This window comes from Paramacrobiotus metropolitanus, unplaced genomic scaffold (genome assembly GCF_019649055.1).
Source record: "Paramacrobiotus metropolitanus isolate TYO unplaced genomic scaffold, Prichtersi_v1.0 Parri_scaffold0000024, whole genome shotgun sequence".
Taxonomy (NCBI): domain Eukaryota; kingdom Metazoa; phylum Tardigrada; class Eutardigrada; order Parachela; family Macrobiotidae; genus Paramacrobiotus; species Paramacrobiotus metropolitanus.
The window spans coordinates 1,335,780-1,356,184 of record NW_026570244.1 but is presented as its reverse complement, the minus strand read 5'-3'; the positions used below and the strand labels follow the sequence as shown (position 1 = coordinate 1,356,184).

The 20,405-nt window shown below is 48.9% G+C and overlaps 4 protein-coding genes across 5 annotated transcripts; 2 read left to right on the top strand and 2 right to left on the bottom strand.

The window, feature by feature from the left end:
* Nucleotides 1-478: 478 nt before the first annotated feature.
* LOC129587383 (uncharacterized) lies at nucleotides 479-6,466 on the bottom strand. Its single transcript, XM_055481114.1, has 3 exons — nucleotides 5,918-6,466; nucleotides 4,653-5,623; nucleotides 479-1,795 (listed from the first exon to the last, which is right to left on the bottom strand). The coding sequence occupies exons 2-3, from the start codon at nucleotides 4,863-4,865 to the stop codon at nucleotides 533-535; spliced, it is 1,476 nt and encodes a 491-aa protein (XP_055337089.1). The 5' UTR covers nucleotides 4,866-5,623; nucleotides 5,918-6,466; the 3' UTR covers nucleotides 479-532.
* Nucleotides 6,467-6,638: 172 nt separating this feature from the next.
* LOC129587234 (mitochondrial proton/calcium exchanger protein-like) lies at nucleotides 6,639-12,441 on the top strand. Its single transcript, XM_055480872.1, has 11 exons — nucleotides 6,639-7,222; nucleotides 7,714-8,146; nucleotides 8,421-8,564; nucleotides 8,650-8,997; nucleotides 9,183-9,434; nucleotides 9,506-9,655; nucleotides 10,060-10,090; nucleotides 10,165-10,370; nucleotides 10,817-11,067; nucleotides 11,129-11,279; nucleotides 11,901-12,441. Exons 1-11 carry the CDS (start codon nucleotides 6,927-6,929, stop codon nucleotides 12,132-12,134), a joined length of 2,496 nt encoding a protein of 831 aa, XP_055336847.1. The 5' UTR covers nucleotides 6,639-6,926; the 3' UTR covers nucleotides 12,135-12,441.
* Nucleotides 12,442-13,075: 634 nt separating this feature from the next.
* LOC129587373 (uncharacterized) lies at nucleotides 13,076-14,578 on the top strand. 2 transcript variants are annotated; one of them, XM_055481090.1, is made up of 3 exons: nucleotides 13,076-13,892; nucleotides 13,948-14,127; nucleotides 14,408-14,578. In XM_055481090.1, exons 1-3 carry the CDS (start codon nucleotides 13,484-13,486, stop codon nucleotides 14,428-14,430), a joined length of 612 nt encoding a protein of 203 aa, XP_055337065.1. In that variant the 5' UTR covers nucleotides 13,076-13,483; the 3' UTR covers nucleotides 14,431-14,578. The 2 variants fall into 2 exon arrangements, with proteins under 2 accessions (XP_055337065.1, XP_055337066.1); XM_055481091.1 differs by lacking the exon at nucleotides 14,408-14,578 and adding an exon at nucleotides 14,161-14,234 and having other exon boundaries at nucleotides 13,948-14,085.
* Nucleotides 14,579-17,921: 3,343 nt separating this feature from the next.
* Nucleotides 17,922-20,374, bottom strand: LOC129587294 (cytochrome P450 2J4-like). Its single transcript, XM_055480966.1, has 5 exons — nucleotides 19,866-20,374; nucleotides 19,610-19,725; nucleotides 18,879-19,515; nucleotides 18,564-18,805; nucleotides 17,922-18,493 (listed from the first exon to the last, which is right to left on the bottom strand). The coding sequence occupies exons 1-5, from the start codon at nucleotides 20,108-20,110 to the stop codon at nucleotides 18,174-18,176; spliced, it is 1,560 nt and encodes a 519-aa protein (XP_055336941.1). The 5' UTR covers nucleotides 20,111-20,374; the 3' UTR covers nucleotides 17,922-18,173.
* Between the last annotated feature and the right edge of the window lie 31 nt (nucleotides 20,375-20,405).

Sequence of the window (20,405 nt, the reverse complement as noted above, 5' to 3'; positions counted from 1 at the left end):
GGCCCCGACGACCCCGTCATCCTGCCCATCGCGCTGCCGGGCTCCGCGGCGACTGTACAGTGTACACTACGTCATCTCGGCGTCAAATAGCCGAATACTTCTCCTCTCCCCCTTGCAGAATAAGAGATAGAGAGGAGACTGGAAATCTGTCGATTCAGATCTTATAAACGGGATGTCCAAATATAGAACTAAGGATATTCTTTCAGCTCTCTTGTGGCTGATGATCTTGTTTACGCCAAGACCCAAGCTGTATCATAAGTCGTTTAAAGAATTTTGTAAAACGGCAAAAGACTACGAGTGATCTAGTTACAATACTTGTGTTTGATTAGAAATGGGAAAACACTTCGATGGTTCTTTAAAAAAATGAATAAAAAGTTGCAGTGTTTTGTAACTGTTTTTTTTTTATTGTACACAATGTACAGCCACCAGGTACGGGCTCTGTGCTACTATGCTGCTGTGCTCCAACGAGGCCGCAAACACATGTAAAAGAATTTATTGGTTTGCTTATCGTTCAGACGTTTGAACATCAACATTATAAAACAAAGTAAACAGCGTTAAAACCATCAGAACGCGGTACGGTTGAAGTCACAGACAGCGCATTCCACCGCTGTATTTCAATGCTAATACGCTGTAGCAGAAACTCGTAAGAGCGTCGTTCTCCCGTAGCATCCTTTAACCGCCTGCCCAATTCTCGCAAAAACTTAATACAGGAAGGGCTAGCGACGCCAAAAGTTTCAAAAGCCAATGCAACAAAATAGTACTCAGGTGCTAAATATTCATATTTCCGCCGCTTTTCGTCTTCTGCTTTTCGGGCCGCTTCTCCAGCCTTAACGCTGCTGCTAATGACGTTTGAAAATGCGACGGTATCCACACAAGTCACGTCCCAGGCTAGCCGTAAACCGTTCTTCCAAGGCATTTGCGACACACCGTCCGGACGGCGATCGTCTTCGTCACTTGTTCCAAGCGGCTCCAGTACGGCCGGCGTTTTAGCGGTGACCAAACTTCTCCGAATCAGTTCGTTCAGTGCGGTGTGGCGAAGAAAACGCCCAGCGCTCTTTTTGCAGGATAAGCCGTGGTGACCGTATTCGTCCACAGGGAGACGGCAGTCCGTGCAAAGGTGCGGACGGCAGATAGCTGCGCCGATTCGAAGGCCGACTGCTACGCGAAAGCTCTCGTCCGACATCAGGGTTCCAAGTGAAGAAACAGGCAGAGCGTTCAGCCATTTGCCAGATTCCGGCTCTGCAACAGCAAGCAAACGCGCACAGTGGGTGACATCACTAGACAACTCTTCCTTAATAATTTGACAAGTTTTTTGTACCAGAGCTACATCCCACACTTTTTGTACACGCCGAAGATTTTCTGGTGGTAGTTCGGTGCCCGTAGCTGTTTGCCACAACTGATGCACCAAGTCAAGGCTCTCCGTACCAGAGGCAATGGTCGAGACCAGAGGCGCTGTGGCATAAACCGAAGCCAAATAGGCTGGAATAGCTAGTTCTGCCACACGTCTGATCCCCAACCCACCACTGGACACAGGGAGCGATGCTTGAGCCCAGGTGACACCGTCGATCTTAACATTCGTTACTGCTTCTAATGCCGATTTGGTAATGTTATCGAATTTATCAAGTTCGTCTCCGCACAACCAAGTTGGACTCGCTCGTAGTAAATAGTTCATTTTAGGAACGCCAATGCAAGTGCGCAGCAGAAAATAAGCCTGATGAGCAGGCAGTATACTTAGCTTGGAAGCTAGTCTTTGCAGATCCAGGGACTTCTGATGAATGGCATTAGGAATGGCAGCCTGCAAAAGAGGAGCACCGAGCAGTATCAATTCGCTTTCAGTGAGATGTAAAAATTCTGGGTAACGGTTAACCAAAATTTTCTTTGTGGTTTCGCGATCTTCCAGTGTACCACCGAAAATAAAAAACTCGCATTTAGAGAGATTCAGCTCGAGACCGAGATCACTGGCGGTAGCAATGACAGTATCTATGTCGCTTAATACTTCGCTTAATTTACCACCTATCACACCATCGTCTAAATACCATGCGTTCAGAGGTGACACCAGCGACAGTATTAGTATCAATATAAGAAGTGAAAACAGTAATGGGCCCAACGGATCACCCTGCTGCACCCCCGCTTGGGACAACATGTCCCATTGGTCAAAAGTAGACTGCTGGGATTTCGGTAACATTGGCTGATAAATTGTGCGTATTCTGGTAGCTCTGACTGTACACAATGCAACATTTTATCGCGATGGACAGTGTTGAACGCGTTTCGAAAATCAAATTTAACGACCACTTGCACTTCGTCTGAAACCGTATTGAGAAACCGCCTGGCTGCATGTACAACTGCCTCACAACCGCCGGGAGTACCGAAACCCAATTGCTTTGGCCTAAGCTTTTCTCCCATCGGTTGCTGTACTCGCTTAACCACAATTTTCGCCACGATACGACGTAACGTGCTACCAACTGCTATTGGTCTTATACCACCCCCTTTCTTATTTAATGCAGTTAAGTTTGCCCCGTAAAGTATCGGCAAAATATCATTAGGCACCCGGCCGGAAAACATAATGTCTGCTAACAATGCTAGCTGTTCACACAATAGCGAAGAACTGTCATTGGTAGTATCGCTAATCATGTCCTTCAAATGCTGAGGCCGAAGCCCGTCAAGCCCCCCGGCAGAATCGTTTGGGAAACTAGTGACTGTATCGAAAATTTCTTTTTGTGTAACACGGCTAATGGCGTCGCCTTTAGCTGATGACGATGCAGGGTAACGAGCATCCGGGTTAACATTCGGATGTTTTTTCTGTAGTTCTGCGAAAGTGGCCGCGGTGCGCGGTGCCAAGGCGTCTTCGGAACAAAGGACGCGCACCGCACCAGAAACGTCGCCATTTTGAATTTTACCCTGGACAAATTTCTGTAGATCAAAAGGCCGTACAGTGGACTGCGAAAAGGTGTTACAACGCGCGCAACCAAGCACTTTTCTGTACTCAAACAGGCAAATTCGTGATTGGCCATCGGCCTGCTGGTATGAACACTTGCACCTTGCTCATTTTCCAACGAAAACCATCATCCCATACCTCAAACGAAAGAGAAAAAAATTCTAAGAATTTTGATAGCAAACAAGTTGTTCTTTAGGAGATCTAAGAGAAAATCGACACACTTAAAGTTTATCGTAGACATAGCATAGGATTTGAGTCCACGGTTTGGATGCAGTTTTCACACGGAAATCGTATGCTTTGTCTACGACAAACTAAAATGGCTCGATTTTCTCTTAAATCTCATAAAGGATGACATATTTAAAATCTCATAAAGGTCCAGAAAGCATGGGACACACCTGCGACGCTACATGCCTTTTCCCGACTGGCAGCCATAAGAACCACACAGGAGGAAGTCGCCCACCTGAAAGCAGTATCAGTCCCGGAATCAGGTGTGTGGATTCATGCATTACCGGCAGCTTGTCTCGGTAATCTTCTGGAGAACAATGCCTTTCGCATAAGCGTCGCGCTGCAACTGGGAGCTCCAATTGTTACTCCTCACGTGTGCGTATGTGGCGACTTGGTGGATGAACTGGGGCGGCACGGGCTCCGATGTAAACGGTCAGCAGGCAGACTGCCACGACACGAAGGCATAAGCGGGGAGATCGCCCGTGGATTGAAAACGGCAGGTTTTCCTGCCAGAATGGAGCCAAAGGGTCTGTCTTTGAAGGATAAGAAAAGGCCGGATGTGATTACTCTGGTACCATGGGAGCGTGGAAAACCGCTGGCCGTGGATGTAACATGCGTCGACACACTCGCCGCCTCGTATATGGACCGTACCTCTGTAAACGTCGGAGCAGCAGCTGAACAAGCGGAAAGGGCGAAGCTGACAAAACACGCCTGGCTGCAACCTCGGTACAACCTCAAGGCAGCAGCGTTCGAAATTTACGGGCCATGGGGATGTGGTACTAAGACGTTAGTGGATAAGGTTGGAAACGGGATAGCTGCTGCAACAGGCCAGAAACGAGCGAAAGTTTTTTAGGCAGCGGCTATCTATTCAAATACAGAGAGGAAACGCAATATGTGTGATGGGTACAATTCCCGACCAGGATAGCATTGAGGAAGTGTTTTTGCTATGAATATTCTTTTTGTTTCAGTACTAAGTGTGTACTAGCGTGTGATACTTATTAAAGGTACTTATGACATATTTAGTATCGAAATTCTTGAAAGTGTTTTCTCTTTCGTTTGAGATATCGGTTGATAGTTTTCGTTGGGAAATGCGCAGGGTGCAAGTGTTCAAATTCTTGCGCGTTTTATGATTATTGGTCATTTGGTCTTGGCCATTTATTTGGCTTGGTTATTCGGTGGCGGACCGAATGTAACAGGTTTTCGCAGTCCACTGTAATGATTTCAGAGGCGCAACGGGAATTTCTCTTGCACCAGACTCAAAATTAACAACGTTAGACTTAATCACTGACGCTAAAGAATGAGTGCGATCGTTCTTAGCTTTACCTGGTAAACGAAAAACAAAATATGCAAAAATTAAAAGATCTTCCCAGGACTTTACCGAGTTCTCTGTAACACATCGAGAAACTACGCGTGTAAAAGCTGTAGTAACCGCTCTACGTGCCCCTTTGGGTATTCGCTTCACAAGCCTCGTGTTGGTTTTCAAAAACTTCACCTGGTTCAGAAGGCTGCAGCTAGGTTCCGTCGCAGGAGCTTCGTTGGGAACACAATGGACCAGTCCGCGTTGACGTCGTAGCACATTCTCCTTGCACTTGTTGCTCCCGCTGTGATTGGTGAAAGCGCTCTTGGTCGAGCAGACAAATCCACAGATCAAGCAAGGGAAAGAAGGCTTTGAAGACTGCGCAGCTCCATCAGAAGATAAATCCATGATAAAAAATCAGCCATCAAGAAATTTCCGATCCTGATTATGATATTATCAGCAGCGAACAACACCAGTCAGCAGTCAACACAATCCAAAAAGTTGCTGTTCAACAGCTACTAGCGGTCACATGTCCGCAGTACCCAGCGGAATTTACAGTACATACTTTTCACACCAAAGTATAAGACCATCGGGAGATCAAACGTAAACAAGGTAAACGAATTATACAATGTAGCTCGGTTCAGCTGGTATGTGCAAACTAATTTTACGTCAAACACTTTCACAATTTCCGCTTTGGTCATTTTCTCACACTTTCGTGCAGTCACAGGATGATTAGTGACCTTGTATACATTATACATGCCGTCCTTTTCTCCAGTAGGAGATGAAGCGCGGTCGCACTGGATTTGACCGGAACCAGTTTTGCCAATTGGTGCGGCCCTCTTTCCCCTCTTCCGGAATACCGACAGGCATCCGGCGAAACATTTCCCAGAGGGCCCAGAGCTCATGGAGCTGGTGTCGGTGAGGGTGGAGCCGGTCTTGCGGACGGTGGCGGGGGCCGCGCGCGGCGGCTGCGGCGTGGCCGAGGTCTTGATGCCGTGGCCGACGTCGTCCAGCACGCTGTAGTCGATGGGCTTGCGCACGTAGCGGATGGCGCGCTCCGGGTGCGGCGGCTGCAGGAACTTCTGCTGGCGCTGCATCGGCTTGTTCGTCGTGGCCAGCGCGCCGATCTCGCGGCGGGCAATCTTCTCCTTGTGCACCATCACATTCTGCCAACGATATTTACCCATTAACACCCATTCCGACGTTGGACTGGTCACTGGACTATACAGATATTCAATGCGCAGCTGCTGCTGTTTACGCACATGCTGCCTTGTTACCTTGTATACACTTTACAGTGTTTACTGTACATGCTTGCATCGCCACTCGGGCAGGCAGCTAACTCAAAAGACAAGATGAACAAGGCTACACTGAGTAATCCCTGTTGCGCTGCCTAATAAGCAGCAGCAACATATCTGTAGAGCAAACAACACGGAACCTGGAACCGGGTTTTTACCTCGTACCTGAATGTAGTTAACTTTGCAGTAGGGAGCCACGTTTCCGCAGGCTCTCCTGCGCCTCGGGAATGTCCAGGTCCATGATCGTGTACAGGGGGTGTTCGGCCATGATCCCGCGAAGGACGAAACACGAAAGAACGTATTCAGAAGGCAACCACACGATGCGATGTAGCGTTGCCAGTCAAATCAATCAAACGCACACAGTGAAGTATGTCGACCATCAGCCATACAAAAATACGAATCCAGAGAGACAAAATGATTTCCAATTTCAGCAGTCCTGGAGCAGAAACGGGATAAGGTACCATAAGTAATTTTTTAGAAGAACACCATCTCCAAGAATCTGGATTTTTTCCAGTTTCCAACCACAACTGGCGAGGTTTAAAGCATATTCGCTGCTTCTCAACGATTGTTACATGTTTTTCGAGATGCACAGTCCAGATTCTACAAGCTAAATGATCTACACAAGTAGGAATGCGCTAAAAACATGATGAATAACATTATAAGAAGTGCAACTTTTTATGAAGAATTCAAAATGGCATTTCGAAAACTTGAAAAAAACTGTGCCACGGGAAATGAGTTTGGGAACCTGCAAAGTGGCACGATTAATAGGTCGGGGCCGACCGCAACCTGCGTAACGGCAGTGGGGCGTAACGGCAGGCAGGGTGGCTCGCTGCGCCACGCCGCCTGGGGAAATTTGCAGCGCTGCCTTTTTTCGAGTTCTGGGCGATTTAGCATTTTGCCGTCGACTGCATGATTTGCATTTTTCGCGAAAAACCACAAACCATGTAAAAACATTCAGATTTTGGTGGGATATTGTGTAGTTTTTGAACGAGTGTGAGCGTTGATTTGTTGCTTCTGCACCAGGCTGATTGGATCGGCAGCGGAAACCGAGTTGTAGAAACAGCGAGACAGCGACTTATCGGTCTTCGCTGAGCGGACATGCGTCTGAATGCTGATTGAATCCTTGTTGCTTGCGTGTGCATTTTGAATTTCTTTGGCAGATTATTTTGCGAAGATGTTGTGGCGAGTGGGGAGCCTGTCGGGGGGTCCGTGGCTGGTGCGCTGGCGGAGCGTCGGACGGTCTCCCTTCGCCGTCGCGCACGCGCAGCCGTCTGCTTGGGACAGCGCTGTGCAGCAGCAGTCCGCGCGCACTCTCGCCGTCTCCGCTCTCTACCCGACTTCTTTTCGGGGGAATGAGTTTCCTTCGTCATCAGCCCGCTGTCTTTCCACCTGGAATTCCGGGGATCCGCGCAGCGCTTCGTTTCGCAGCAGCGGCGATTTTCATGGCTCTTCGCTGATTATAAATCCCACGTAAGAATCTGACACCGTTATTTTATTATTTTCGCTCGCAGCCGCACGTGCTAACTACTGCTAGTAAATTTTAAATTTATCATTGTAAATTTTTTGTATGATGATGAAACTTCTGATTATTATTTTATTTTAATTTCTGGGTGTTTTAAAATTCAATTAAACCAGTGCAGTGGAAATTTGCGGATCTTGACTGTCGTTAATAAATTTCTAATTATTATTTTGCATCTAGATATTTCACATTAGCCATTAAAATAAAGTTAAAGAATTCTAGAAAAATAATAGTAATTTATTTATAATTTTTATTTTGAATTTGATTTGTGGGAGTTGGAAGTTTATTAATTAAACTGTGTGAACAAGAGCTTTTAATTGTATATTTTCAGTTTAAATTAAACAAGTAAAGATTTAATTCTTGTTTTGCTTAATTTAAAATTGAATTCGATCAATGCAGTATAACTTATCCGGCGGTATGACCAGTGGTGTGCTTGACACAGGGGACGGTGGTTGCATCAGCCCGCGGCGGGCTGTCCCGGTCATTCATCCGTTTATGCTCTACACAACGCGGTGCTGCACCACCAGCGGCGCTTCCTGCACGTCAGTCCGCGGCGGTGGGAGGCGGCGGAGGAGAAGTCGAAGGTGGAGCGCACGGTGGAGGCGCTGAAGAAGGACAAGCAGAGCAAGGAGCGCGTGCTGCAGCCGCCCGCGGTGGCCGGCGGCAGCGGCGGCGACAGCGCCGTCGCCGCGGCGCGGACGGAGGAGAAGGCGCTGGCCGCGCCGCCCAAGAAGACGCTGTGGCAGAAGGTGGTGGCGGAGTTGAAGCACTACTGGCACGGGTTTAAACTGCTTGCGGCCGAGACGCGCATCTCCTGGGGACTGCTGAGGAAACTGCTGCGCGGCGAGTCGCTCAGTCGCCGCGAACACAAACAGGTGCTGTTTTCAAGGCGGTAGAATTTTGAACTGTAAAAATTGTAATAAATTCTATGAGAAAACATAAATAATAATAATGGACATTAAAACTGTAATGCAGTGTAATAAATATAAATAACATTGTGGTAAAAAGAAAGTGCAGGTAACGGAGGCAGCGTAAAAGTGAAATTAGATTATAAAATTTGAAATAAATTCGGATAAAAAGAACTCATAACAAAAAAGATTACTGACGATAGCTTGACATGGAAGTGGTTGATTAATGCTTGTTTTGCAGTTGGTGCGCACCGTCTCCGACCTGTTCCGCATGGTGCCCTTCGTCGTCATTCTCGCCGTGCCCTTCGCGGAATTCGCCCTGCCTTTCCTGCTGAAATTCTTCCCCAACATGCTGCCCAGCACCTTCGAGGAGAAATCCAAAAAGGTTCAGATTTATGACAGTTTTATCTCATGAAAATTGTTTTTTTTATTGCAGTCGACTGATGCGGATGTGGTTGGTTGTGTTGCAGGAAGAGTCGATCCGGAAGAAGCTGAAGGTGAAGCTGGAGATGGCCAAGTTCCTGCAGGAGACGATCCACGAGACGGCGCTGGAGCACCAGGACCAGCAGAAGTCGACGCGCGCCGCCGAGTTCGCCGCCTTCTTCGACCGCATCAAGGGCACGGGCGAGGAGGCCAGCACGGCGGAGATCATGAAGTTCGCCAAGTTGTTCGAGGACGACCTGACGCTGGACAACCTCCCGCGGGAGGTCGTCGTCGCCATGTGCCGGCTGCTGGACATCGGCACCTACGGCCTGCCGCCCGAGTTCCTCCGCTTCCAGCTGCGCATGCGCCTCCGCAATCTCCGCTCCGACGACAAGGTCTGCACCAGGGAATTATCGGGAATATTCACCAAATTGTATCATTTTATTTGGGAAATTGTATTTATTATTTTAATTTAAAATGCCTATTTTGTTGTTTTTGCCCCGATTTGGGAAGTATAATTTTTTCAAATTTTATTTTGATTTTTTTTAAATTTCACCAGTGCAAGGGGATTGTTTGACAGATGATCCAGAGGGAGGGCATCGACAAGCTGGACGACGAGGAGCTGCAGGCGGCGTGTCGCGCCCGCGGCATGCGCTCCATCGGGGTGTCGCGGCAGCGGCTGCAGGCGCAGCTGGCGCAGTGGATCGACCTGAGTCTGCGCGAGGAGATCCCGCCCAGTCTGCTGCTGCTGACGCGCGCCATGTACCTGCCCGACAACCTCACCACGCAGGAGCAGCTCAAGACCACGCTGGCCCAGATGCCCGAGAAACTGGTACGGAGATATATCAGTTTGTATGCCAGGGGAAATTGAGAAAGAATATATATTTTGTTGCTGTTTCGTAGGGTGATGAAGTGGAGGTGAAGATTGCCGAGGAGGAGGGCGCCAAGCCGGACTACGAGGTGAAGCTGCGACTGGTCAAGGAGGAGCAGGAGGCCATCAAGCGCGAGGAGGCCGAGCGGAAGGAGCGCGAAGCCGAGGAGAAGGCCGCCGGGGTCAGTCAGCACATTGGTTATATGTATTCTTAATACAAAGAATTGTGACAAATTTAATTTTGATTTGATTTCTGCTTACATGCTGACGATTTTATTTGCCATAAATGTCCATATTTCCAGTACTATTATTATTTCAACTTTTTATGAACAATTTAGTGATTTTAATTTTGATGAATCGAAGTTTTCTGTTGATTAGAATTTATTTGGTTTGAATTTAAATGAACAAAATTAACACGTTATAAGTAAAGTTGACTGCTTGCTAAATGTAATTTAATTTTCGTTGATTTAGAGAGTATTTTAATTTCATGCTTGCGTATTTTGGTTGAATTTCATCACGTCAAAGTGTTGTTCATGATACGTTAAGCGTGTTCCACCACTAACCAGGGCTTTTGTTGGTTTTGCAGGCGGTGCAGACGCCTTCGCCTGTCTTGGCTGGTAAGTGTTCCGTTGGAATTTTATTTGTAAAAGAAATGGTGATACTGATGCGCTGGTTGTGGCGTGTCCGACAGAAGTGCTGCTGAAGACGGCGCAGCTGAAGGACGTGAAACCTGCCGACGTGACGAAGACGGACTTGCAGAGCGTCAAGCCGTTGGTGCAGGAGATCACCAAGCAGGACATGGAGCACATCGAGGACGTGATCGAGAAGATCAGCAAGGAGAAGTACAGTCTGCTGGAGCAGCAGGATCTCAAGGAGGAGGTGCAGGAGTACAAGGAGGTCAGTACTGGCGTGCGCCGGCGCTTTCCACGCTTTAACACACATTTGACAATTTCGAAATCTAATTTAAAATAAATGCTAAACTTCATTTTAATAAAATCATTCATTTTTTTTGTTATAACATTTGGAAATTCATTTTTAAATCTTTCACAATTCAAGCGTTAAATCATACCATTTTCCAGGATCAAACCGAGTTTCCAGCTTTTGAAAAACACTAAGGGAATTTAGTTTTTTTAAATTATGTTTTGAATAATTTTATTTGATGAAATTGGTCAGATTTAATACCGACCGAATAAAATCACTGGAAAAACTATTGAAAAGAATGTGATGCCGGTAGTTATTAATATTTTTGTTAATTGTTTTTCACGAATTTGGTAGAATTAATAATTTTTTTGGATGTACCGGCACATTTCGCTTGAAAGTAAGGCGAACGCGTGTGTTGGCAGGACATCCAGGAACTGAAGCAGCTGCCCGAGGCGTCCAAGCTGCAGGAGTCGAAGGCGGCCAGACGGCTGACGAAGCGCGTGGACAAGATGCTGACCAGCATGGAGAAGCTGATGCAGGATCTGGAGACGCAGAAGAGCGACCTCAAGACGGAGATCAAGGACGACAAGGCGCAGCTCCAGCAGCTGCAGAAGGCCGAGGACGCCGACCGGCAGCGCATGCTGGACATGGTCGACGCCATGGACCAGAAAAAGTATGGGAGATTGTGTTTCTTCTTCGTGGTTGACGTTTGAAGGTTGATTGTGGGGAAACAGGGATAACTTGCTGAGCATCGAGCACCTGATGGGCACGATGCGGGAGTTGGGCAAGGTGCCGGATGATGCGCGGTTGGCGCGGGTGGAGCAGGTGCTGCGCATGCTGGACATCAACAAGGACGGCAACATCGAGCTGGAGCACGCCCTCAAGGTGAGGGAGCTGTTGGTTTTTGGGAATTAGTTGGGCGTTGAAGTAGTGTATCTTTGTATGGCATTGGCAGTCATTTCATATTTTGCGCTTTAAAGACAATCTTTGCCAACCTAACCGGGCTTCCATCATTGTAGACAGCTTCAAATGAAAACTTGAATCTTTGAAGATATTACTGGTGTTTAGATAGTTTTAAGCGGACACTGATCAAATTTGATACCGTTTGGTTAACCTAAGAAAACAACGGTATTAATGTTTCATTTACTTTCGTTGTTTATGACGGAAAAAAAAATATTTCGGCAAATAAATGTTGATTTTTTTGAATTGCAAATTGTATTTCATTTGAATATCAGTTCGGGCTGGGAGTGTAACTAGAGAACAGCGTAAAGTAGAAAATGGCTTTTTGAAAAGTCAGTATTATTTAAACAGTTGTAGATGGAGAAGTTGATCCATTTAATTGGGTACCGCATGAATACGTAAAATACGCTAACCAGTATCATTTCTCCTCATTACAAAACCAATGTTCGGGCAGTAAAGTGTAAAAGTTATTTGTCTATAAATTGAAATTGTGTTGTAATTGAATTGGAAAGTGTACATTTGACATGGTATATGTGCGGTGAACAGGTGATTGAGTTGATCGGGGAGGAGAACTTCAAGATCAGTCCGAAGCAGATGGAGGAGGTGATGGAGGTGCTGCGCAAGGAGGAGCTGCTGGAGGACAAGGACCAGCAGGGCGCGGCCAGCAACGGGGCCAAGGACCAGGACAAGGAGACCGGCGGCAGCGCCAACGGCCAGAAGGGCCAGGGCGCCGCCAAGAACAGTCCCACCCCCGGCCCCGCCAACGGCCGCGAGCCCTGAGCGCGGGGAATATGCAGCGGGACCGGAAGTTTGGATAGAGCTGTCTAATTCAATGGCCTGACAAGTATTTATTCCCTAGAAATAATTATGACTGGTTTCTTGTGTTTTGGTCTTGTGACATTAACGCACGTGGGTATGAATGGTGATTGCATTGATTGGTGTGTTGGTCAGTGGCCGATGTGATGGATGGTGGTTTTTTTATTTGTCTTACTCATCGCCTTTTTTGTCTGGACTCTGACCCGTGAGCAGATTGTGCGGCTTGCTAATGCGCACTTTAGGTGCTGAAAGTTCCGGATAAAACAAATTCTAATTTGTCGCTGTAGTGGAGAAAACACCCAAACACCCGAACACCGTGGCGCGATAGTCAGTGTTGTGTATGTATTACGATGAGCGTTTCCCACGCTGCGTAATGCATGGAAATCCGAATATGCCAGGACGTACAGTAATACAAGTATGGTGATGGATTACGAAGTCTCTGATGCAGCGCTCGGTGCGGCACACGCACCCGTGCCCATTATTCGGTACTGGTCGTCGAGGGGGTCACACAAGGTCATGGCCCGCCGTGCGCCGGGACGTTCGAAGCAATTCATCCGGCCGACGCAATCACAGTAGTAAGTGGTTAACGATGCACCGTACCTGTACGTGCTGATGTAAACATCTGCCGATACAGCTCACTGTCAGTAGAAATGACTGTTTAACGCGGTGGCACGGCAGATACTGTACAGTGTACAGTTATTTGTGATTGTTGATTATACACCGGCCACGCGACGGACCCGGGGATCAACAGAGCATCGGCGCCAGTAAACAGACAATTACAAACAGTATCACGCCGTGTTCATCACAGTCAACAGTGGACGCTGTCGGCCAGCGTGCTTGTGCAATCTTACCGGCACGGCTACACGCTGGTCACTGTGTCGAATGTCGATGGACAGCGTGCTGAGGGAAGCCGCAAATTAAGCCGGCCGGATCGTGTTTCGCTACTTTTCCGCTAAGTTGATGATTTCATCTCACTGGCCGTTGCAGCGGCAAGCGATAGATACCACATTGTCGGCACTGAACAGCATATTGTTTCCATGATCTAGTTAATTATATGTTCCCATTGTCAGGAGCGTTCATTTGCTGTATATGTTTACAGTACGAAAGCTGGTCTAGCGTCGCGATGTAGCGTGACCTTTGACGTCTACATATAGATAATCTGTCCTTATCCATTGTGATTGTACGCTGGGGAAGCTGCATGGTGGCACTGTACAGTGGATGATCGAGGAGAGCGGATAGGATGTTGATAGGATTTCCGCCCATGAGCGCTACATGACGCCGGCATATATACATGCACCGCTGTATCCCTGGTTATGTCGCGCTGCTTTCTGCAACTCCTTGCACTGGCCGTCGTCCTAATGGCCGTGCCGGCTACGGCATCAGCGGCCGTCAGTAATGCTGATGCGATCGAAATTAAACCGAGGATGAACCGGAAAAGGGACGACCCGCTAAATGGACGGCCTATAACAGCGGCGGCTGGTCGCCGGCATTTTGTCATTCGTAGTCAGTTAAGCGGTGTTGTCGGTCGCGGTAAACGCCGCGCGGGATGGAACGGCAAATACGCCCATTCCAGCGAGGAACGGTACGATCGGCGCGGGCGGCAGTTCTGGCTGCCGGTGCGTTACCCCGTCGACTACAACGCCCAGTACTACGCAAAGGTCATGGCCGACCGCGCGGTGCTGCGGGGCATGGCCATGTTCCTTCTCTTTTCCTCACTCACCGGTGCGTTAACTGCGCTAGTTCACCCGTGTTAAATGCTAACATATCTCCTCGACAGGGACTTCCGGAGGCGGAGCCAGTGGCGGCCTGGGCGGCGGCGGAGGCGGCGGCGGAGGGATCGGGGCGCTGGAGCCAGATCCGTTCGGCGCGGGACTGGCGCCGCCGCCGCCGGCCATCTTCCCGCCGGACGACATCGGTGGGCTGAATCCCTTTTTCGCGCCGGGACCCATCATCCCAGGTCAGTGCAGTGTAACCGTCCCATGTCGCTCAGAGTGGTTGTTCTTCTAGGTCCACTTCCGCTGCTGGCTCTTGTGCTTGTCTTTATATTGCGTCTCCTCTTTTCTGCCTCCGCCTTCTTCCCTAATTACAAATCCTACCTCTCTTTCTGCCTCCGTGTGTCGTTCGGTAAGCCGGGTCAGAAACGCTTCATCTGGATAAAATTGCCGATTTCCGGTCGTTCCGTCGGCTTATTAGTCTGCCGGCGTCTGGAAATGCCTACTTGTAAATATTTATTGCAGGTTTATTTGACCGGGACTTTTGAACCGTACCGGTCACCACGAACCACCGGCATCCGGCCGGCACCCGCCGCATCGGCAGTATTACCTCTCTCTCTTTCCGGCCACCGGCATCCGCATCCCGCGACCCCGGCGGCTAATGCTCAAGCATCCGGCTTTCCTCCTTTTTTCCCTTTACACATCTACTGGTTTCTTGCTATTTTCTTCTTGTTAAATTATTTGTCCAATGCGAAATATTTATGTCCTGCATGGTAGAAGAACTGCACCCGGTAAGTTGAATAAGAAAACTTTGTGAAGGAATGATGAGACCGGTCCGTCTGGCAGTTTGCTCTGTAAGGCAACATTAATATAAACCTTCAACAAAAAAAATCGAGATATGCTTGGAAGGTAGCAGTACTAGCGATATAATTTTTTGTCAGGACGAAACAACGCTACTAAAAACATGTAAAGGTTACCCGTTAGAGTAGCTTTAGTATCAACTAACCCATTGATACATGTATTTATGGGGACTATTAAGTAACACCAAGGTGACGCGCTTAACAGCGCACCGCCGGTAGCAGTAACCGTACAGAAACGCTGGTTAGGCTACCAAGTGAACGATTCTGTGTAGAGCTTTCTGTCCAGTTCGAAAATCGGATGCTTCCGCTTAAAGGAAGTGACCCGGTACACGGCACCAACATCGTGTACATGCGCGAAAACTTTCACTTGCTGATTACATTGCGTTATCACACTGTGCCAGTGTGTAGCCGCCTAATTTGTGTACATTGTCACATAATGATTTCTATATACCGTAGATAATTAATCGTAATTATACACCGTAGATAGTTAATCGTATCGTAAGTGTTTCATTTTTAAGATATACAGAGTAGCTGCTGATTTATTAAGGCGATATGCCCACTCGTACTATCTAAGCCAGACTGATTGTGAGTCAGCCGATCTGTTGCGTTTGCCTGTATTAAGAAAATGATCAATATTACGCGCGGCCTCCCCACAGTCTGGAGATCTGTCTTACCAAAACCTTTTGAAAAAATCTGATACCACAGTTAGATCGGCCGTGGTCCAGAACTGCGTCACATGACTTTTATTTCTGAATACGTCCCATCAGAATCGTGCCGGCACGATGCCGCAAACGATCCAACCCAGTTTCAAGGTGACCTTTAAACTTTGAAAACGTTTGCCTGGATACAATACCCCACATCAATTATTAATAGGCAAATTAAACGGAATAAATTGAACTTATTTTCGTACAACACCAACCATAAAATTAAGTTACCACTTCTGTCCAGTGAGCAAAATCGCTAATTGAGTGAGTGAATTACCGACCTACCACTACTGTCCAGTGAGCAAAATCGCTAACTGAATGTGAGATACCGAGCTACCACTGCCATCTAATGAGCAAAATCGCTAATTTTGAGTGCGTGAATTACCGAGCTATACCATTGCTGTCCAGTGAGCAAAATCGATAAATGACATAGTGAGTGACCGAGCTACCACCACTATCTAGTGCTCAAAACTTTACGTGAATGTGTAACCGAGCTGTTCATTGATTCCGGCCCTGGATTACAAGAAACGCGGAGGCGAAGCCGCATCTGTTTCTTCTAAGCTAACGCTAACGCTAGCTAGCTTCTAAGACCAAGCTGACGCTGCTTCCCAGTATACGGAGCCCGCTAGGTGAACAAGTGGCCGATCCACCACTACTGTCCAATGCACACAGCCCGTTAGGTGAAAAAGTGACCGACCTAACGCTGCTGTCCAGTGTAACGATTGCCCGCCCTACCACAATAGCCCAGTGCAGACAGTCCGCCAGGTGAACGAGTGACCGAGCTACCACTACTGTTTTGTGCACAGAGCCCACCCACTAAGTGAGACAGTTACCGAGCTATCACTCCTTTCTAGTGGGCAGGGCTCATTAGGTGAGCGGGTGACCGAGATACCGGTACTGAGAAGCATCAGGTTGGGGTTCAGAGAATCATGGATCAAGTGGAGAGATTTAATACTGATCTGAGAGAATCTGTAATTATTACATAAATCCGGTTTTTTCGCGCTATTGCGATGTACCGATCATATTACGACGAAATATAGATGTGATACTATTAAGTAAATATTCAATCGAAATCAAGTAAGGTGGCCGTGGATCACAAGAAATGCGGAGGCGTAGCCGAGGCTGTTTCTTGTATTTGTATACTGCTGTTCTTTACTTCACTTCCATCAGTACCCTTGTTACATATTTTGTACTTCAGTCTGTACTGACATGCTATATGCGGAAGTCGCACCGCGACAACCGCACTAGATGACCAAACCTACTCAATTGGTAGAGTGGGAATATGCTCTGGACTCCGTAAGTGGTGCTACTGCCTACTTCCGCTAGGTACGAGCGGATTGCTGTGCCTAACGAAAGTTACCGAAACCGAAACACTCAGGAACTTCCCAAATGTTTAATCACCAAACCGAACGAACAAGCAAACAGAACAGAACAGAACGAGATATGAACTTCCTTCTAACCTAGAGTCACACGACCTTTCAGCTAGAAACAAGCTCACAGATTTAGTTGAAGTCAGAAACTTCAGACTGATTAGTTAAACCAGAATCGTGGATGCAATTAGCGATCCAAATGCGTTAGATAAGAACAGCACGTCGTACGTAACGGAACAGACAACACGTACGTCATAACACGTACGTAATACGCGCAAACTACGCATAGCGCGTTAGTACTTTGTGTGTACTTTCTCCACAACAATTCCCTAGCTCGCATTGTCATTCCTTTGGTTACCGCTAATGCGTACCAGTTCCACATCACAAAAATAGAAGCACAGTCGACCGGTCGGTGTAGCCGTGCCGTGACCTTTTGTTACTGAATGCTATGCCATAAAATATGTAACAAAATTAACGTGAAAACCGTTTATGCGGACAACATCCGTTTCCGGAGGTTATGGCTGTCCGAAAACTCCACAAAGTTTCAACGCATTTCGGTGTAGAAAAAGACTATTTCTGGTTAACGGGAAGTGAATGTAAAGTGTAAACACCCTGAGAGCTCCCACAAGCCACACACAACACAACATTCATGTTTTTCTACCAAAAGATCCAGCGCGTCAATTCCGGACATGGCCGATTCCCAGCGCATTACCCTTCAATTCAATGCGCTTTCATCCAGCCATACATACCATACTCGTATAATACTACTGTGCAGCTAAAGCATCGTACGGCAGCGCGAGCAGAAGAAGCTGATGAACGGCAACAATGCAGACTTCCAAACCATCACCGGTAACCGGGAACGGGTAACACCGGTTCTGTACCAACGGCCGGGTATAACCGCAGCACCAGGAAGCACAGCTGTGGCTGTACAAGATCCGCAACCGGCACAACCTGTGCGCCGGTACTGAGTACCGGCGCACATGTATCTGCACGTGTGTCAGCTGATTCCGTTGCAAGAGAGGAGCGCGAGGTCATGGAGTGGAAGGACGAGCCTAGTCCCTTCGCTGTGAGGAGTTGTGTGAAACAGTTACCGGTAGCGGAAAAATAATGACACTGAGTTGTTTTTGGTAACTGTTCTGTTAATTCAAATAAACCAGGTATAATGCAGGCTTTACCGACTGGTCATGTGACATGCCGGCCGTCCGCTAACCAGCCGACCAGTCCACCCGTTCTACTGCCTGTCGAAAGCGGCATTATTGCTACTGCTTTTAGCAGAACATAATACGTATTATACTGCACGTTGTACAAACAACATATTTTGCAAAATCTTGGATGCGAGACCGGTACTGTTCAGTGCTCAGCGCTCCTGCAGGATGATTTCGTAGGGATCGGGGTACATGACGATGCCGTCGTTCTCGTTGAGCGACGGCAGTTGCCCTTCCGCGGCAGGGAGGATGGAGAAGTTGAGCATAATGTTGGCGAAGAAGAGGAAGAGCTCCTTGCGCGCCAACTGCTCCCCGATGCAGGAGCGCCGGCCCGCCGAGAAGGGCACGAACTGCTCCGGGACGGACAGGCGGCCGTCCGCCCCGAGGAAGCGCTCGGGCAGGAAGCGCTCCGGCTCGGGGAAGAGCGCCGGGTCGTGGTGGATGGAGAACAGGTGCAGCATCACCTGCGTCCCTGTTCAAGCAATAATAAACGCCCGTTAGTGAAAAGGTTGACCCGAAGGTCACCGAAAGTAAGCACCTACCTTGGGGAATGGTGTAGTCGCCCAGCTTGGTGGTCTGCGTGCACAGGTGCGGTATGGCGAAGGGGATGAGCGGGTACTTGCGCAGCGTCTCCAGAATGACCGCCTCCGTGTACACCAGCGCGTCGCGCTGCTCCAACGTCACCTGCTGACCGGAAGTGGACGAACGGGACCCCAGAACGCGCTCCATTTCCTCGTGGATCTTGGTCTGTGCGTCCGGGTTGTGCAGCAACATCAGGAAGATCCTAATTATAAAAGAGAGAGAAAGGTCACAGTATAACCTGACCGTGGGAAAGCTGTTCCGCCCGCAATTAATACCACTGGAAGGTCGTCGTGGTCGTCTCGAAACCGCCGATAAAGAGATCCATCAGCACCGTCGGCAAGTGTTCAGCACGGAACACCGGTTTCCCTTGCGGTTTATCACCGGCCTTCGCCGCCTCGTCGGCCGCCTTGTCGAACCAGTCGTCCACGAAGTCGCGCGGCATTCCCGGCTGGTGCTGCTCGACGTGGTCCGCAACGATGGATTTCAAGAAGGCGTGTGTGCGCCGGAAGGTGTCGTTGGCGGTCTTGATGCCGCGATTGACAAAGAGGCGCAGGAGGGGAAAGGAGCGAGCCTGCTGGGTGAGCATGACCTTTTTGATGGCCTCCGTCAAGTCGTCGCTGAGGACGCGGAAGTCGGTGTCGCCCTGCTGGAAGTTGTTGCCCATCAGCACCGAGCAGATGACGTTGGCGGCGGCGTTGGCCAGCGGACTGCGGGGGTTGAAGGGGCGGGGCTGGGACAACCGCCCCTCAGAGGCGGTGGAGCAGTGGCGGCGGAAGGCGCTGACCAGCTCGTCGGCCTCGCGCAGCATCGTCTCCTGCATGCTGGACTTGCCGAAGCCGAAGCTGCGCAGACTGATCAGCGTGAACTTGCGGATCTCCCGCTCCGGCTCGCTGACGCCGCTGGCCGCGATGCCTGCCGAACCACGGGTTAGTCACTTAGCATCACATCCTAACCGGCAATTTGTCAGTTCAGCGTTATTACCAGTAAACCAGCCGGCCTGACGTACCGAGTTCGTTACTAATTTCCGGATCGGCCATTTCCGCTGGGCGTCCGGCAAACTCCCAGGCGTGGTTGATGACGGCCTCCCGGAAGTACTCGTACGATGTAATCCACACCGAGCGCCTATCATTATACATGCAGCAATATTTTAAGCAAATTATTCCAGTATAGTACAAAGTCGCCATGGCAACCACCCACAAGTGCGCTGCCGAACTGACGCCTTGCCCCATAATGCTAGCAGTTTAGGGTTCGTACGTGGTTACCTGGGTCCGACTTTGAGGGTCATGCAGCCGCCCAGTTGGCTGCCGGCCGCCTGGATGAGGCGGTGGCGTTGGCGGCTGAGCATCAGCGTCAGGTTGCCGAGCAGCGGCCAGCCCGGTGGTTGCGGCGGTAGCACTCCGCCCGCGGGCGGCCGCCGTGGCGCCGAGCTGCTCCAGCGCTGCAAGAAGTACAGCACCGCCGCCAGGAAGGCCGCGCTCCCCACCAACACACTGACCGTCGTCAACATTGCACGCACGACTGCCGATTATATAATCGGGCAAGGTAATAAGAGAATGCCTGTTAATGGGCGCAGTGAATGGATTATTTATTTGTCAATTTCATCAAGAAGACTGCCGCGGATGTAGGGTGCGTTGACAGTGACACTACAGATGCATTAAGAAACCTAAGAAACCTACGAAACTGGCAGGCAGATTATATGTTATCGGCGTGGACTATAACCGGGCCTACTGCTTCATTTGCTTGTCAACGACATGCAGCAGCTGCAAGTCAGCTGACATTCGTTGGCGCATCAACGATATTCA